Source organism: Brugia malayi, assembly GCF_000002995.4.
Source record: "Brugia malayi strain FR3 genome assembly, contig: Bm_v4_Chr3_scaffold_001, whole genome shotgun sequence".
Lineage (NCBI taxonomy): Eukaryota > Metazoa > Nematoda > Chromadorea > Rhabditida > Onchocercidae > Brugia > Brugia malayi.
Genome location: NW_025062477.1, coordinates 1,127,222 through 1,145,701, shown reverse-complemented (window position 1 = coordinate 1,145,701; position 18,480 = coordinate 1,127,222). Strand labels below are relative to the sequence as shown.

At 23.5% G+C, this 18,480-nt stretch overlaps 3 protein-coding genes and 1 non-coding gene across 4 annotated transcripts; 2 read left to right on the top strand and 2 right to left on the bottom strand.

Annotated features, from left to right (window-relative positions):
- Window positions 1–793: 793 nt before the first annotated feature.
- On the top strand, window positions 794–1,202 carry Bm10190 (Uncharacterized protein; the record flags this gene model as incomplete). The annotated part of the gene is made up of 2 exons (XM_001892289.2): window positions 794–990; window positions 1,127–1,202. The coding sequence occupies 2 exons, from the start codon at window positions 794–796 to the stop codon at window positions 1,200–1,202; spliced, it is 273 nt and encodes a 90-aa protein (XP_001892324.1).
- A 981-nt stretch (window positions 1,203–2,183) lies between these two features.
- Bma-cutl-7 (Uncharacterized protein) lies at window positions 2,184–7,258 on the bottom strand (the record flags this gene model as incomplete). The annotated part of the gene is made up of 12 exons (XM_043079630.1): window positions 2,184–2,395; window positions 2,782–2,975; window positions 3,116–3,221; window positions 3,785–3,884; window positions 4,217–4,382; window positions 4,632–4,719; window positions 4,952–5,091; window positions 5,469–5,557; window positions 5,724–5,777; window positions 6,266–6,388; window positions 6,718–6,833; window positions 7,210–7,258. 12 exons carry the CDS (start codon window positions 7,256–7,258, stop codon window positions 2,184–2,186), a joined length of 1,437 nt encoding a protein of 478 aa, XP_042935564.1.
- A 2,129-nt stretch (window positions 7,259–9,387) lies between these two features.
- Bma-glb-8 (Globin family protein) lies at window positions 9,388–15,605 on the bottom strand (the record flags this gene model as incomplete). Its single annotated transcript, XM_043079629.1, has 9 exons — window positions 9,388–9,525; window positions 9,746–9,916; window positions 10,103–10,174; window positions 10,755–11,021; window positions 11,380–11,637; window positions 11,849–11,942; window positions 12,171–12,257; window positions 12,388–12,461; window positions 15,309–15,605. The coding sequence occupies 9 exons, from the start codon at window positions 15,603–15,605 to the stop codon at window positions 9,388–9,390; spliced, it is 1,458 nt and encodes a 485-aa protein (XP_042935563.1).
- On the top strand, window positions 12,869–12,940 carry Bm14605. The gene has a single exon. It is a non-coding gene; the product is annotated as a tRNA-Thr (tRNA).
- Window positions 15,606–18,480: the final 2,875 nt, after the last annotated feature.

The following is an 18,480-nucleotide window of genomic DNA, read 5'->3' as shown; positions in this document are numbered from 1 at the left end:
GAAATCAATTAATATTTGCATGCTGTTCATGAATTCAGCAGCTTTTTCACAAATAATTGTTTTAGATCAGTTGCATAAGTCAAATTAGGTATTACTTATTTATTATTATTATTATTTTAATTATTATTATTTTTTTTTTAGATATAACTTACTCGTAATTAGCTATTACTTATTCGTAATTAAGTATTGCTTACTTGTAGTTAGGTATTACTTACTAGTATAGTTACTAATTCATACAATATTAAGAAAAAATACCTCCTTTCATACTTCTTTTTCATTTCCCTTTCATTTGCAGTACTGCTATGTATGAGTAATATTTTAAAAATTAAAATATATGTATGTGTGTATGTATGCATGTGTGTATGTGTGTATGTATGCATGTGTGTATGTGTGTATGTTATTCATCCATGACATGACATACTACAAACTTGATTAACATTTTCTTAATGGGTTAAATAAGTTCATAGTTAATTATCGTTTATTTTGTTCACTGTTTTGTTTTTATCTCTTTCTTCAATTTACGAAAGAATTAAAAAAATATTTTTATTTTTCTTCTTTTTCTCCATCTTAAATTGAATTTTCTTTTTGATTGAATTTTGTAAATTGAATTTTCTTTTTGAAATTTTCTTATTTTTTCTTTTTTGTTTTCATTTCATTTATAAAATGCTAAATTGTTTTATAAACAATATCTTTGAGTTTATTTAATTTTTTTTTTTTTAAATGAAAGATTTAATTATAGTGCAATTAGAAATACAAGCAAAATTCAATTATATCTATTTTTTAGATTTCAATTATGATATTATCAATATTTACTACTTTATATATCATATTAATTGCACAAGGAGTTCAAGCATGGTGGTATCAACCAGTTGGTTATGGTTTTGGTTATCATCATGCTTCTTGGTATCATCCTTATCCTGCTTTTGGTCCAATGCCATATTATCAGCCTCATCCTTATCATCCTTATCACTATGCTGATATTCATCACATGTATGACCATTTATTATGCTTATTTATTTATAACAATTTTTCGATTAATTTTAATTTCATTCACATAAACAAAATTATTATAATTATTTTCATTGTTACGATATCATTGCTAATCATTATAATTTATCATTATCAGGTATTCTGCACATAAAGGTGCACAAATTGGTGCTGCACTTGGTTCATTGGCTGCAAATCTTGGTAGGAAGAAGTGAAATTCGTGAAATCATTTATTTTTTTCTCATTTTATGCTTATTTTAATTCTGTGTAAAAAAAAAAAAAAAAAAAAAGAAAAAGAAAGAAAGAAATATGTATAATTTTTTAAATGATAATTGTCTCTTTAAATGCAAAGTAAAGTTAAAAAAAAATGAAAAAGAACTTAGCAATTCTTTTATTTTAATTTTTAAAAAAAAAAAAAGAAATTTTTTTTTCAGTTTAAATTTCATTTTTATATTATGCGGCGACACATTTTCTCTAAACATATTTGCCTAAATGATTCAATTTATGATAACTTAATTAAGTTAATTAAATGATTAAATGATAATTTAATTAAAGTAAATTTTGATAAATACTTAATTAGATGATAGATAGGTAAAAATTAATGCAATATTTTTTTTATTACATTTTTTTTAATCTACCTCTCACTATTTTATGCATTTTTTTTTTTTTCTTTGAACTGCTCATTTTATATTATTATTTTTTATTTTTTGCTAAGAAATTTTTTATAAGCGAAATTTTGATAAGAAATATTATATTAGCATTCTAAGGTAAATTGATTATTTCAAATGTCTCAGGATATTTATGTTTGATATTGGTATCTCTACTTTATCATTTGTTTGTTTGTTTATTTTTTTTTCTTCATTTATTGGAAATAAAAATAAGAATGCTCCTATTTTTTTTTTTTTCATTTACGAAATTATTTTTAAATTTTCAAAAATTTTTTGTTCACAAATAAAACTTTTATTTCACACTATTTTTAGCATTAAATTAAAAAACAAAAAAAAAAAAAAAAAAAAAAAAAGAGAAATCATTGAAAGTATTTGTAAAGAAAACCCATCGTATTTTACAATATTATCTAGTTTACAATTCAAAAAATTTCTGAAATTAAATTAAATAAGAGTAAAGATTTGTTTTTTTTTTTTTTTTTTTTACACTTTTCAAAATTTTTTTTCAACTATTAAAAATATTTTTTTATTTCACCAAAGACTATTATTATTATTAGTAGGCCTTTTCTTGCATATTCCATCATCATCCATAACTGAAGTAATACAACAGAATTGTTTATGTCTAATAAATAACATTGTGATCAAACAGGATGCACCAAATAAAAACATTATTGTACCAAGAAGTAAAAGCATATCCAATGATGAAAGACAAATTGAAATAATATGCGATTCCTCGCTTATTGCTAAAATTAATAAAAATTAATTTTATAATTTAAAAAAAAGAAAGACAAAAGACAATTAATTCATACAATAAATTAAATCGATCGTAGCTTAATCAAATGTTATCAAAATATATTTTGATAATATTTTATCACTTATTGATATGATTGGCATATCAATTTATTTCATTATCATTTCACCTTTTCAAAAACTTGTCTTCTTTACAAAAAAAAAAAAAAAAAAGGAACGTCCTTCAAAAGCGAACATTTCTTTGATCTTTTCTTTTTTCCGGTTTTCTTACCGAATTTTCTCTTTCTTTCTTCATTTTTTTCTGTCATTTTCATCTTTACTATTTGTCCATCATACTTTTTTATTTTGCTTAATGTTAATGTTTTGTTAATTAAATTACCTTTATTAACATTTGAAGATGTATTTGAAGGTGAAATTTCAATCATTGGAAAGACAATAACATGTGCCGTAAGATCTGTTTCAGCAATTTTCATTTTTGTATTTGACAATTTTGATTGCTTCTTCAAATTATTGTCACGACGAATTTCTCTTTGAACACGTAATTTACGTGGTACAGCGCTAGTTTTTAGGAAACTAAATGAGATATATACATTTTTAATATAATTTATTTTCATAAAATTTTATAAAATTAGAAATTGATGAAATTTCGCAGAAAAAAGAAGAAAAAAAAAAGAATTATGAAAGACAATTTTTGATTGTCTGAAAAAACTCACCCAAATTCCAGTGGTGATTGCAATGGTGACGGTGGTGTCACATGCAAATTTCTTGTGTTTTTTTTACGCTCCCCATCTATGGGTCCAAAGAATTCTTTTTCGATCTCTAAAATCAGTCAATTGCTGTTATCATGATAAGGTACCAATTATCATGATAACTGTCAAATTATATCAAAATGATGTTTGTTGCTATGATGTAAGTGATAATGATTACTTAGGTATTTGGGACATAGGTAAGTATTACTGAGGTCATGGGTAAGTATTACTGAGGACACAGGTATTACTGAGGACATGGGTAAATATTACTGAGGACATAGGTAAGTATTACTGAGGATATAGGTAAGTATTACTGAGGACATAGGTAAGTATTAGTTAAGTATTTTTGATAAGAGAAGTGCTATTATTATTAATTCTTGTTATTATTTATTACTTATATTGATAAGAGAAATGTTATTATTATTTATCACTGTTATTTATTATTATTATTATTATTATTATTATTATTATTTGTAATTATTGATAAGAGAAATACTATTATTATTTATTACTGTTATTTATTATTGTTATTACTATTATTATTATTAATTACTATTATTATTCATCATATTCTCATATCATATCCATCATACTAAAAGTACTGGCAAAATTTCTGAGAATCTTAAAAAATACTATGATGTTGAAAATGTGATGGATCATCATAATAACTACGCTCTGGCGAAGAATATTCGATTGGTAGTTGTGTCAAAAGTTCATCTTCACAAACTGGTGGCTGAAAGTAAAAGTAAACAAAAAAAAAAAAAAAAAAATTCTGCTACTTTTCAAAGTTTGGTGCAAAAAAAAAAGAAAGATAAAGTAAGAGCGGATTTGTTCATTTATAACAAAATTAGAATTATTTTGATAATATAGTTGAATCTTATCAAATAATTATCCACAATACTATTATCACTGTTTATTTAATAAATTTTAATTTTATTTTTTTTATTTCATTTTACTCTTACATTTTTAGGCTTAAATTTTTACATCATTTTTGCATTAATAATCTTGCATTCGGATCAAAAAATTCTCATAAGATTTCATTCTATTATAAAATTGTCAACTTACTGTCACATCATCACAGCCACCATCATTCTTCACACAAAGTTGCACGGTACACGTAAAATACAATTGAATTTTATCAGAATATTTAAAAACTCGTGTTTTTGCATATGCTGTTATAGCTTGATCATCATATTGAATATCAGATAATAATAAAGAATCCAAAACACATCTAAATTAATTTCATTACATTAAAAAAAAAAAACATTTAAAATACTTTTTTCCATTTTTTAATGCAAAAAAAAAAAAAAAAAAAAAAAAAAAAGTAAAATGTATGAAATTGCAAAGAATGTTAAAATTTTGCAATGAAAAAACGTTGTTAGATGTATGTAAAATTGAAACATAAAGAAAAATGGAAATGATTGAAAAAAAAAAAAAAAAAAACTTTTAAATTTTAGAAAAATAAATTTTTGAAAATGACCCTTTATTGTCAACAATTGGGACATGTTTGCCTTGGCCATCATCAACATAACATGAATGAATTAGCATACCATATATTGCACCAGATTCTTAATTTTAGTATTATTGCAGTAAATTTGGTATAAAAATTTTTTAAGTTTTAAGGTTTTTTTTTTTTTTTTTTTAGGATAAATTGATGAAATTAATTAATTAATTTGAACTTTCCATTAATTTTTTTTAGCAACAAATTAATTAATCTCATTAAATTTTCAGATTAGATAATATTTTTTGTAATGAAAAAAAGTGAATTAATTTCGAAAGATAATCATTTTTACAACTAACCTAAATCACAATGCCATACGTGCCATACGTGATCACCGATATGCGCAAATTTGATCAATGGACCGTTACGGCTTTCACGTATCTCGTACATACACGTCGGAAGAGTAAATTCTCTTGCAATAATTTGCGTTGTTAATTGACTAAATACTTATGAATATGTGATATCACTAATTTATTTAACTTTCATAGAGAAAAAAATTTAATAAATTATAATTTAATGGAAGAGAAAAGATTAAACATTTCATTCAATTCAATTTTTTAAAAAAAAATTTACTGATTTAAATGTTTTTTTTTCTTTTCAGAATTAGCTATGATTCAGATATTAGAATAAAACATTGAATTATAAAAAAAAAAAAGAAGCAATAACAAACAAACAAACATTTAATTATAAATTTTAAACAACAAATTTTTTTTTAGCAGATTTTTAACTGGCAAAAAAGAAAAAAATTTTTTTTTAAAAATCTTATAAATTTTATTTAAAAAAGTTTTTTTTTTTAGTTAAACATAAATGACTTACCTAACACCTAATGTAACTTCTAATGCTTTAACTGACTCAGAGAAAAAACATCGTACTTGATATGCTCGATCAATTTCTGTCTCGAAGATCTTAAATTCAACTCTGATATTATTTTATAGCAATCAAAAATTTAAGTTAAGAAGAAGATGTTAATTTCGATTGAATTCTCGTTATTTAGCTTAACTTAGAGAAATACTTAAAATTTTTTAAAATTTTAAAAATATTATTGAAAACAAAATTGGGATAATATCATACCGGATGGAATGATACGATGAGTGTAAACGTATAAACAACACCACGTGGATTCAACTAAAATTTGAAAATATACGAAAATTTGGAACAAAAAAAAAATATTATTAATTACAATTTGCAATTCATAAAATGTTTAAAAAGCTGATCGAAGATTAAAAAAAGAAAAAGAGGAAAATAATTTTGATAATGAAAAGATAACACTTCAGAAGGAACTTAAATAACTTTAAAAAAAAAAAAGCTTTGACTTAAAGTTAAATTTGAAATGTATTGCAATAAACTGCCATGGAATTAAATAATTAAAATTAAATTTTACCGAGAAAAAAAAGAAATGAAATTTTCAAGCGAATTAACAATAAAATACTTTTGTTTACTGTTATCGAATTATTTTACAAAAAAAAAAAAATGTGTAACTGATAAAGGAATAATGAATTTAGATTCTTTCATCCCATTATGGATTACTTTTTATGAAAAATAAACCAAATCTATGAAATAGATTTTCAAAAAAAAAAAAAAAAAAAAAAAAAAAGAAATCGGCTAAAAAGTACCGTGCGCTGACGTCGCATGTTGCATTCACCAAATTTCAATGAAAATTTTAGCTGTTGATCGTTATTTAACTGCTGATCTTCTCCAAAATATGATGTTACACAATTAGGATTATCACTTTCACCCTTGAAACTTTCAAAATTACTTACTTAATTAAGAGTACAATTCAAGAAGATATAATAATAATAATAATGAATAATTTCTTTCTGTTTATTAATTATTCAAAAATATCGATGTGGAATGATTAAAATGTTTTTTTCAGTTTTATCTTATGTCAGACTATCTCGATAAGTGTTATCAAGGTAATATTCATACACAGTGATCAATTTTTATGATCGAACAGATCAATCACTATCAGTGATTCTAAGTGCTAACTGGAACATTCTATCAAAAACTAAATTATCACCGAATATCTGACAAAATTGAATGCTAATAAAGTTATACTTTTTGATACCTGAACATACAATCTGCCAAAAAATGCATATGTGGTAATCACATCAATTTCAATACCATCTAAACCGCATTCCACTTCCGGTTCACCAGCAACACTATTCTCGATCAGGCTAACATCTGATATTGAATCTTGACACGTCTAAATGATGCTAATATGACTTAGTAATTAGATTTTATGGCTCTCATTGCAAAAACATGAAATGGTCAAAAATCTTTAAATATTAATTCAATAATTTCTTAAGAATTATCATTGTATTAGCTTTTATTTTTGTATTTCATTTGTACTTCAGCATAATATTAATTTTGTAATACTTGAAAATTAATTAATTTGCTGTAATTTGTAATTAAAAATTTAAATTTCGAATTAAATTAAGTAAATTTTACCCAGAAGTTCATTTATGCAAAGACAACTATGATTCAATGAAATCAGCGATTGAAAAATTCTCCCGAAGGTTTTTTCTCCTTTTTCAAACGATTTGAATTAAACCAAGACCTAATTCAACAAGATAGATAGTCCAGAGCAGAAAACTGCGCCTCGTCATTGGCGGGAATTGAACCCAGCAACCGCAAGTGAAAGCTGAATGCCCTAACCACTAGACCACCTGCACCAGATGACTTGTATGGAAATTTTAATAATTTAAATTTAATTCAAAATGATTAGATCAATTATGCAAAAAAACTAACAATATTAATAAGTAGTAAGCAAGAAATGATAGCAAATGCCACCATCATATCCAATTTGTTGTGATAATAATCTAAAGTAAACAGTATATTGTAGTCAGTTCAGAGTTATTTGTGAAACGAATGAAAAATTTGAATAAACTGACATGAAATCATGTCAACTAATAATTTGTAAATTATATTATAACACAATGATGATTTTATTGAAATGAGTTAAATTGAGACCAGAAGAGAGAGAGAGAGAGAGAGAGAGAGAAGGAGAGAGAGGGAGAGAGAAAGAAAGATAGAGGAAAAATATTCAGTAAATGAAATGAGAAGAAAAAAAAGCTTAACCAGGTTAATGGGAATTCACATAAATCATTGAAATTATTATATCGATAAGTTAAGAAAATAACATTGGAATGTTCTTTTTTTCACACCAATTACAGCCATTTCAATCATTTTTTTTTTTTTTTTTTTTTCTTAATTTACTTACATACAATTACAATTGGTCATTTGTTTGTTTTTTTTTTTTTTTTTTTCATAAATATTGTCCAGCGGAATTTCTGTGAATTAAAATGACACATACATACGAATATATATATCATTAATTGATACTGAAATTTAAACAAATTTTTAGGACAATGAAAAAGTATTTATAGGAATGTATAAAAGTGATAAAAAAAAAAAACAAATTTGCATTTGTTAAATTTAATTTAGTAATTTGCTATACAATATTTATTTAATTAATAGTTAGTAATATATAATAGAAAATAATTATGTTGTTAATTTTGAAAGAAATCTTTCAAATGTATTATATTATAGTAGATTTAATAGATATATTTAGTTTTTTTTTCCTAACTTACATACAATTACAATTAGTTATTTTTTTTTTACAATTTTTTGTTCAGCGGAATTTTTGAGGATAAAACTTATATACTTACATAAAAATATGGTACAAAAGGTACAAATGAAATGAAAGTCGAGAATTGAGAAGAAGCTAAAATTTAAATAATAGAAATTATTCAAAAAAAAAAAAAAGAAAGAATTAAAAAGTTCTTAGTTGGAAAAAAAATTATAAATTAATAAATTGCAATCACACCAATTTTTTTGTTATTTTTTAGATTTTTCTCTGCATAAAATTGAATGAAATTTCCAGAAAGCAATCATTTGTGTTTTTTCTTTTCTATTTTATTCATTAAATTTAGCAAAACGATTTTTTTTTTTTTTAATTTCATTAATTGAAATCATAAATTATAAATAGTTTCTTTTCAATTTATTCAAATACATTGTTGGTTATTATTTTTGATTGAAGCAGAAATCATTAAATATCCTCAAAATGTTTGCAATATTTCTTAATTCCAATTTATTCAAATAGCAATCTTTCATCTCTTTTAGAAGAAAAGTTTTGAAAATTTTTAACGACACAAGGTAAAATGCGCGCATCTGACAATTTTCAAAAATTTGTAAGCAATAAATTAAAAATTTAATATTTTAAAATAAATTAAATGATGGTCGAGCATTTTAGGTGTGATTATAAAAATTGTTTTGTATTGATATTGTTTAAATATTTATTTCTATAACAAAAGGTTTTAACTAAATTTCCTGGAGGCAAATGAATTTCTTTTTTTCTTGTCATATTTAAATTTTCCCATAGTTTCCCATTTTTTTTTTTGCTTCATAAAATAAATACTTAAATAGAATTAAAATTGAATTAATTGAGCACTCAGCTTTCAGAAAAAAAAAAAAGAAACATTGTGCAGAAGTTCTTTTCATCCTTTTTAATAAGAGAGCAAATTGTCATTTGCATTCACTTAATTTATATTAAATTTGAAATTAAATTCCAAACAAGAATATGTAGAATGGAAATAATTTATTTAATTAAATTATATCTTAATTACTTTTAATGAAATCAACCAGAAATTGATTGCGTGTTTTATTGCATAGCAAAAAAAGAAAAGTATTCATTATTATTATTATTATTATTTTCTTTAAATACAGTTTAAAACATTTAAATATGTGAGTCAGATTCTTCGGTGGTTTTCCAAAATGGAATAGTTGGAGCGGAAGATGGTAACGAAGGAACTGGCGCAATGGTTTGAAATGGTACAACCGTTGATGATCGTCTATGATAGGCTAATTGCCGCCTCTAAAAAATTAATTCTTTAATTCAAATTTCTTGAAAACTACTGTAATCTATTAATATCCAACAAAATTTCAACAAAAATTTTACATATTTGCAAAAGATTGAAAAAAAAATTTTCTTTTTTTTGCAGTGTTTTAGCATAATTTTACAATGAAATTAACTCGAAACATTCTATTTAAAAAAAAAAAAAAAAGAAATTTTAATAAAATTTAAAAATGCTTACTTCATGTAAATGTCCTCGTTTAATTTTCTCTATAGCAAATGAAATTATAAAAGCCCATGCTTTTCTTGAAGCTTCCGTACGACCTTTCTTGTCACCCCAATCCAAGGTACAATCGATAAATGCTTCTGCCATTAAATTCCAAATTTCCTTCGATATTTGTCGCCGAGCTAACTGAAAAGTACCATCACCTGTGTTAATGATAATAATATTTCAAATACAATTTTTACAGACTAATTTAATATCAAACTATTATTATAATTTGTAAAAAATTCAACAATATTTTGATAATAAATTCTTACTTAAAATTAATTGCATTTACAAAATGTTTGTGTATAAAATTTGCAAAATTTAACTAACATTTGCATGCGTGACACCAATAGAAAATAAATATCCAGACATTGATTCTAAATTTTCTAAATTGTCAACAATCTGCAAGTAACAAAGGAATGAAATTATAATTGAATCAAATATTCTATTAAAAAAAAAAAAATTAACATTAAGCAACGACAATTTTCAACATTTTTCTTATCAATAATTTATTATGAGCTATCATTAAATGGAAAACAATAAAAAAAAAATATGGCAGACAGAAATGATTTCAAAATAATTAAACAAATTTAATTAGAAGAAATCTAATCTGAAGATACAATAAGTTAAAGTTATTTTTAAGCAGAAAAATTGATCAACAATAATACTAAATTAATATAAAAGATACATTTTTTTTTTCTTCCAATTAAATCTGCTTAATTATTTTTAGTTTTTGTAACTGTTAATATTTTTTATTTTATCACAAGCATTTCTTTTATCATTCTAATTAAATCTGCTTAATTATTTTGAAAATTTGTTTAATTATTTTTAATTTTATTTCTTACTCTACTAACAGCTATTAACATTTCTTATCTTATCACAAGCATTTCTTTTATCATTCTAATTAAATCTGCTTAATTGCTTTTAGTCTTCGTAGCTGTTAGCATTTCTTATCATATGATAAGCATATCAGAAGACTTACTTTATCCAACATTTCACCAACAGCTTTTGCATGTGCTTTATTAAAACTATCACGATTGGGAAATCGATGAGGAAAAGGACATCTAAAGAATTGATCCTTTATTTTCTTTGATTTAAAATATATTCCATGCAGTAGTGTTGAACCAATTACAGTTGGACCTTTTGTGATATAAACTTGTCGCCAAATATTTCGTATTAAGTGAATTTGTGCCGATGTAAGAGAAGGCAATGTTTCGGTAGAACGATGTCTACTTAATGAATGTTCTACCTAAAAGTTTAGTTTTACTTTTTTCCTCTTTTTTTTTTTTTCATTTATTATATTCAATTTTTTTTTCATACTTTTCTTCATTTATTTCTTTTACTTTATCACAAAATACATTCATTTTGTAATAAAAAGTTGCAAAAGAAAAAACATTTTATAGCAAATATTAATTAAATTAAAACATCAATTTTTTGATATGTAAAAAAATTAAAAAGTAATCAAATTTTACACTTTTCAAAATTATCAAATAGATCATTGGAATTGACACATTCTTTAAAGACATTTTTTTTTTTTTTTTTTAAAATATTTAAAACTAAAATGTAGAAATAATAAATTAGCATAAACAATAATAAATTAATAATACCTGTATATTACAAAGTCGCAAATTTTGTAACGATGTTTTCTTTTTCTTTTCAGCTAATTTTTCTTTCTCATTTTCATGTAAAGTACTACTTGTGCCAGCTAATGATAGTCCACGACATTTTGCTGCTTGTTGATCGTCTAATGTCAAAGCATTGTCATTTGTCAAAGATAATTGATTGGAAGAAATAGATGGAGGTGAAGGTGTATTAGTGCTTTCATTACTTACAGTTATCAATAAATTGGACGATTCATTTGACATCTAAAATTGAAATTGTTAAACAAAACAAATAAAACTATTGAAAAATGATGAAAACTAATGAATTATTAGCATTAATTTTTCTCTTTGTGATAAACAAGAGAGAGAGAGAGAGAGAGAGAGAGGGAAAGAGAGAGAAAAACAATATTTGAAATTTCTCAAATTTCAAATATTAATTTAAAATTTGAGAATATGCAAGAAAGAATGAATAAACCTGTGGAATATTAATCGTATATTTACGATTTGTACTAAGAGGAGAAGATGAAAGTTCGTCGAATTCACCACTAATAAATTCATCGTCCACTTCACTATAATACAATAAAAAAAAAAATGTTATGAAAGAAATAATAATGAAAATTATATTTTGTTAATAATAAAATAATAAATATTATTTTGTTTAAAATCATTTTAAATTATGATCGATTATTGATTGATCAAATGATCAAATGTTACAACTTTTTAAACAATATACTATCATCAAAAAGATAAAAGAACTTGAAGACATCGTAAATCGGACATGATAAAGTAGTACTGACGTGGAATCGTTATTCATATTAGTCACCAAAATTGTCGGTTTTCTTGATCGTTTATCATGTTGAAAGGATTCTGATGGGTTATCAAGACTAGAAATTAAAATTAATACAATTTTGTTTTAAATTATTGCATAACAATTTAAATAAAATGAAAAAGAAAAAACAAATTTTTTTTTTTTTTATTTGAAATATTTTAAAAAAAAGGATAAAATACACTCACCTAAGAGTAGATGATAATTCCATTGTTGCAGATAATTTTTTTGGAGTTGATACTGAACTTCCATGCTTTTTTTCCTGAAACAATTATATTAATTAACAATTTTAAAATTAATTAATAGAGTAATTTCTTTTTTTTTTTTTTCAGAATAGACTAAAATTATTCCATAAAATTTATTGTTTAAATAGTAATTTGATATTATATACAATTAACCATCATCCCTCCGATATAATAGATAATGAATGAAAATGACTGAACGGTGACAAAAATGACAAAAAGTTAAAGATTGGCGCCATACAAGATAATGCATTAATTAGTTCTTGTAAAATTCGTTTTTCTTTTTTTTTTTTAATTTAATTTTTTTTTTTTTTTTTGAGTATATAAATTAGTTTTTAGTAATTAGTTCTTGAAATGAATTCATTTACATTTTTACTACAAACTTAAATCTTATATTAAAATAAAAAGTTGCAGTTGAGTGCTGGAAGCCTCCTTAGCTCAGTGGCAGAGCGTCTGTCTCGTAAACAGAAGGTCGCTGGTTCGATCCCAGCACGAGGCATCTTTGCAATGTCGGATCATGCATCAAAACTGAAATGTAGCAGATGCGCAATTCCCTCCATTTGCGCCCGCCTTTTCTCAACTTCTGCGCCTGCTTTTTCTCAACTTTTGCGCATGCTTTCACATCAATTATTACCGAAAAAATTTCAACTATTAATTCAAATCATAGGTTAAAAGCGTATCTCAGACCGTACAAACAGAGAAATTCAGACTATTTGTTATTAATAGGTTAAAGGTCATGCATATTTATTTCACATTAATGCTTGTATGATTTTTTCAATAAATCATACTTTTTAAGTTTCCTCATTGCTAATAGTACTGTAAAAGTTCAGAGTAAATGCAAAGTTAATTATTAATTTCCAGCACTTCTATCACTTCTGAAGCACATTTTTCACATTCAGCAAACAATCTTTCTGCTTTTAAAATAATTTTCCATTAAAATTTCGATGTAAGGAAAGAAAAGAAAAGTATCATTAAATAGGAAATAAAAAATTTTGTAAATTCAAATTTCCTTTTTCCACATTTCATGGCCATTAAAAAGGAAAGATTTAAAAAAGTTCTGCTTGCATATTTAATTAGCTAATTAATTAATCAATTAATGCTTGGCTAATTTAGCAAAATAACACAAAGAATTAACTTTATTTTGTCATTAAAGAATGGATAAAAGTAATAAATGAATGAGTGAATGAATCACTAAGAACTAATTAGCTAACCATTTGAAATATAAATAATAAATGTTGATCTTTTGAAGTAATAATTTTAACAATTTTAAAATTTTCCTTCTTATTTTTCCTTGAATATAGAACTTATTATTATCATTGATATTATCACAAAAAATATTATAATATAATTATTTAGTTATGAAGAAAAACGAATAAATCAAATAATTTTATTCCCGAAATAATTGAGAGTGATTTGTTGAACAATTTGCAAAATAATAAACATTCTGTAAGAAATTTAGAAATAAATAAGAATTAAGCTGTTGTTATTTTGATCGAATGCTTCTTTCTATTCAATTTCTAAGGATAATTTTCCATTGTTAATCTCATTTGAAAAAAATAACAATGAAATGAAGTATATATTGTTTAGAGATTATTATTATTACTTGTACTACTATTACTATTGTTAAAAAGTAAATAGTAGAGAAATAAGATTATCTTTATTATTACTTTTATTATTATTATTATAATTATTATTATTAAAAAGCAAATAGTAGAGGAGGAATAGATTTAATTGAAAAAAAAAAAAAATTTAACTTCATTTTCATGTATGAGTCAATAAATCTTTTACAATCCCTAAAATTTCCATTTCTTTCTCTCATCTTTTCGTTCCACTCATCAATAAATGCAAACAAATACTTTGTGCCATTTGTCGTAAACGTCATTCACTTTGTAAGTGAAGATGCACTTTCAATACTTAAAACATTATCCGTTGCAGTGATAACAGTGCTTCAATTTCACTTACTTATCCTAATCGTTCTTAAAAATTTTTCTTTAATTCGAATAGAATTTGATGGAAAAATGAAACAGAATGTTTTTTTCAATCAATAATACATTTCCTTAACAAAATAAATTATATTTTCAAAAAGAAAAAATGGAAAAAAAACAAAAAAACAAAAAAAAAAAAAAATTATGGAATATATGTTATAAATGAAAAAAATTTTTTTTAAAAAATTTTATGAGATATCATTGATATCATTCAAAGTATATTTAAAATTAAAATGATAAGATTAATTAAAAAATAATTAGAAATTTTTATCTTAATGATGATTGTATTAGAAATGATTTAATTAATTATATTATCAATGGGAGAAAATCTAAAGAAAAGTTTTTCTTTTTCTTTTTTAGATAACTACCACTTTATTAATTTAAATCGAAATCAATTCAGTTTAAAAAAAAATCCATTCTAATTATATTTCTATGTAATTTTTCTGATAAAAGGAAACAGAATTTGACAGTTTCATGAAATTTCAGTTAAAATTCTCAATTATTCGTTGAAATTATCCTTTCAATTTTTCAGTAACCATAGTGATAAATTTATTTAATAGTTGCTGTGTGGTAGAAGAGACAGTAAATGGAGTGAATATGCTAAAATAGCAGTAGAAAATTAATTATGTTTTAAATTCAGATTAAAATATTCAAATTGAAATCTTAACTTTGCTAATTAAAATATTCAAATTTCAAATAGTTAAAATTCTAAAATCTATACAATTTTATAAAAATTTCACTGATAAAAATATATGGTATTGAACAAAATATTGTAATAGTTTGAAAAGGTTTTTCAAATTAAATGTAAAAATGATAATTACTTAATTTGAAAAAAAAAAAAAAAAAAAAAAAAAAACAAAGTAATCAAGAAAAAATACCTACCAAAGCTGATTCGATAGCAACTGAAGATTCTTCAAAAAATTCTTCAAAATCAACAGGTTCATTTAAATGTTCAATATCAAAATCTTGCAATGAAATACTCGATTGATAATCATTATTCTCCTCCTGAACAATTGTTGAATTTCGTTTTTGCTTTCGCTCCAACTGATCATCACTACCACCGATCGGTTTCAGACGTCGTCCGTGATGTTGATCACGATCCAGATGAAGCATAACTGATTGCCATTTTCGGATGGTACTTATTTTTTGATCCACAACCCACTTCCAGAAACGTTTCATTGTTGTGTGAAATAAATAAGCTTAAGCTTAAACATTGTGGCATAAATTGTTTAGCACAATATAATAATGTCTGCCACTTTGATAGAGTAGGAAAAAATAAATTTTGTTAAATTGATGCGAGAAGGAAGAAGGAAGCAAATATATTTATATATATCGATTTGAATATCTTATCAGAATAATCTCTGATATCTTATCGATCTAAATTAAAATCAAATTTAATAAACATTTTTACTTATTTCAACTAATAATGAATTAGTATTCGACGATAGATACTTTTACGAGATGAAACGAAAATAAACACTGCAACTCTAATTTTTCATTTTTATCTTTTCATATAAATCAACTCTCTCTCTCTTTTTTTTTTCTTTCTGTTTAGTAAATTCAGTAAATCTAAAATTTAAATTTTGAAGACAAGGATTATCAAAATAAACATTCGTCTCTTTACATTTTTCTTCGTTGTGTTTTTTTTTTTTTTTTTTTAACTCAAATTAAAAATCTATCAAATAAAAAAAAAAAAAAAAACTATTTTTGAGGGTTTGAAATCACCTCATTTTTTTTTTCTTTTTTGAAATATACATTTTATAACATATATATAATTTTAACGTTAACGTAATCACTGTTAACAGTCTTCTCCAATGCGACACGTAAATCTTTCACGTATAACAGAAGAATTGACGTGATTTCGAATATTTCCGTCCAAATATTCATTGTTACATTAATTGAAAAGTGTAAGGTACAGAGAACAAACATCAATGTATCGAATTTTAGCTGCCTTTTAGTGAAGTGATGAAAATTATGTGAAGAAAGTGCATAACGAATGAAATGTGATCAGAATTCGAACTCATTCCTTACGAGTGTCACGTAATGACTCAGCGTATACGTCAAATATGATTGATTAGATGATAAAATCAGGAAAAGTTTTTTTTTTTTTTCGATCGATTACGACAGAATTTCTAGAATTATTTTAATGATCAGATCATATGTGATCAACTCATTCCATTTTCTTATTTATTTATATATAATTTGTTGTGATATTTACGTCATTCACTTACGTTTATTAAATTTACTGCGTTAATTTTTCCATTGTTTTAGTGAGTATTTCTTTTTTTTTGTTGTTGTATTTGCATAAAAATGATAAGTGAAAATGATATGACAAATTGTTAAAATTGTAATAACTTTAAATGAATGACATTGAGATGGCATTGAAGAAATCGCTTATCATTATTATCATAAATTAAAATATAATTTATTGTGATTAGCAAATGGATAGAAAATGAAACACGAAAATGCTTAGAAAAATTAAATAAGCAAAAAAATGAAATTAAAATTAAATTTGAAAGTGATATTTTGATATGTTCAAAATATTTGTAATTCAATTATTTTCAAAATTATGAGCGCAATGATGTCATATTTAACTTGAAACACAAATTTCTAAAATTAATTCAAACTTAAAAATTCGATCTGAATTTAAATCTGGATTTCATTATTGAAATTAAAATTAGCAACAAATTAGGATTTCTTTTTTTCTTTTTTTTGGCAATTCTATATGATTTTTGTATTAATTAAAATTAATTCTATGAATATAAATTTTCAGAAATATTTCTTAGCAAAAATTTACAGCTATCCATAAGTTACTTTATTTGAAAAGTAAAGAAAATTTTGAAATAGTAAGTAAATTTCTACTTTTTTCTCTTATCTACCATTTTCTTCCTATTGTTATTTTCATTTTCTTTTTTTAGCTAATTGAATTGATCAAATATCAATAAATTTATTTGATTAGATCATTTTGCTCTTTTGCATTACACTTTCTTATCTCTAACAATTAATGATAATTTGTTAACAATGATAAAATCATTATTTTCATTAGAATAAGTCATAATTTAAATGATTTATGTTTGAAAATAAATGTGAAAGCAGAGAAGTTGGCCAATTGCTCAACAGAATGTTTTCTAATTTAGTTGAAAAAAATTTCTTTCTAAAATAAATTCTAAAATGATAAATGACAAATTAAAATCAAACAATTGCAAAAAAAAAATTATTAGCTAAAATTAACAATTTATGAAAATTGACTGAATTGTTGGGCTAATTAATTATGTAATATTTATCAGAAAAAAAAAATTTTTAGAATAGCAATAGTGATTATTAACAATGATAAGAAGAGAATATATAATTAAAATTACCCACTTTTTTTTTGCGATTATATCATAAATATTTAATTTTTAATAAATTAACAAATATTACAAGTTGTAAAGTTTGGTAAACTGTGACATTAGCATTGATCAGTGGGAAATTTTAATTTATTTTTGATAAACTTTTAAAGCATTCATTTTGTAAGAAGAATGAAATTAAGTCTAAAGTTAAAATGAAAAACATTCGCTGCTACTTCCGAATAAAATAACTTTTATTATCTAAAAAACAAAAAGTTTTGTTTTGTTTTTTTTTAATTTGTTGAAAAAAAAAAACAAGCACATAAAACATAGAGAGAGAGAGAGAGAGAAAATAACATAGCAAAAAAAGATAAGAAAGGATGTCGCATTGAAATAATTGAAATGATTGAATGCAATAAGTAAAATAAAATTATTATTATATAATTTTAGATTAGAAATTTATGAAAATCAATCTGAAATAATTTTCATTCCTAATTGATAGTTTAAAATTTTTTTTAGCTAATGAAAATAGATGGAAACAAATTTTTGACTTGCAAATTACTACTTTAGCTTCAAAAATGCATTAAAGGATGCTTGATTGCGTCAAAAATTCAAATTACACTCTTTTTTTTTTCGAGAATACCACTTAAAATTTTCGATAAAATTACGAAATTCTACTAAAATTATATCAACAAAATCAATAAAGAAATAAGCTTAAAAATGGAAAT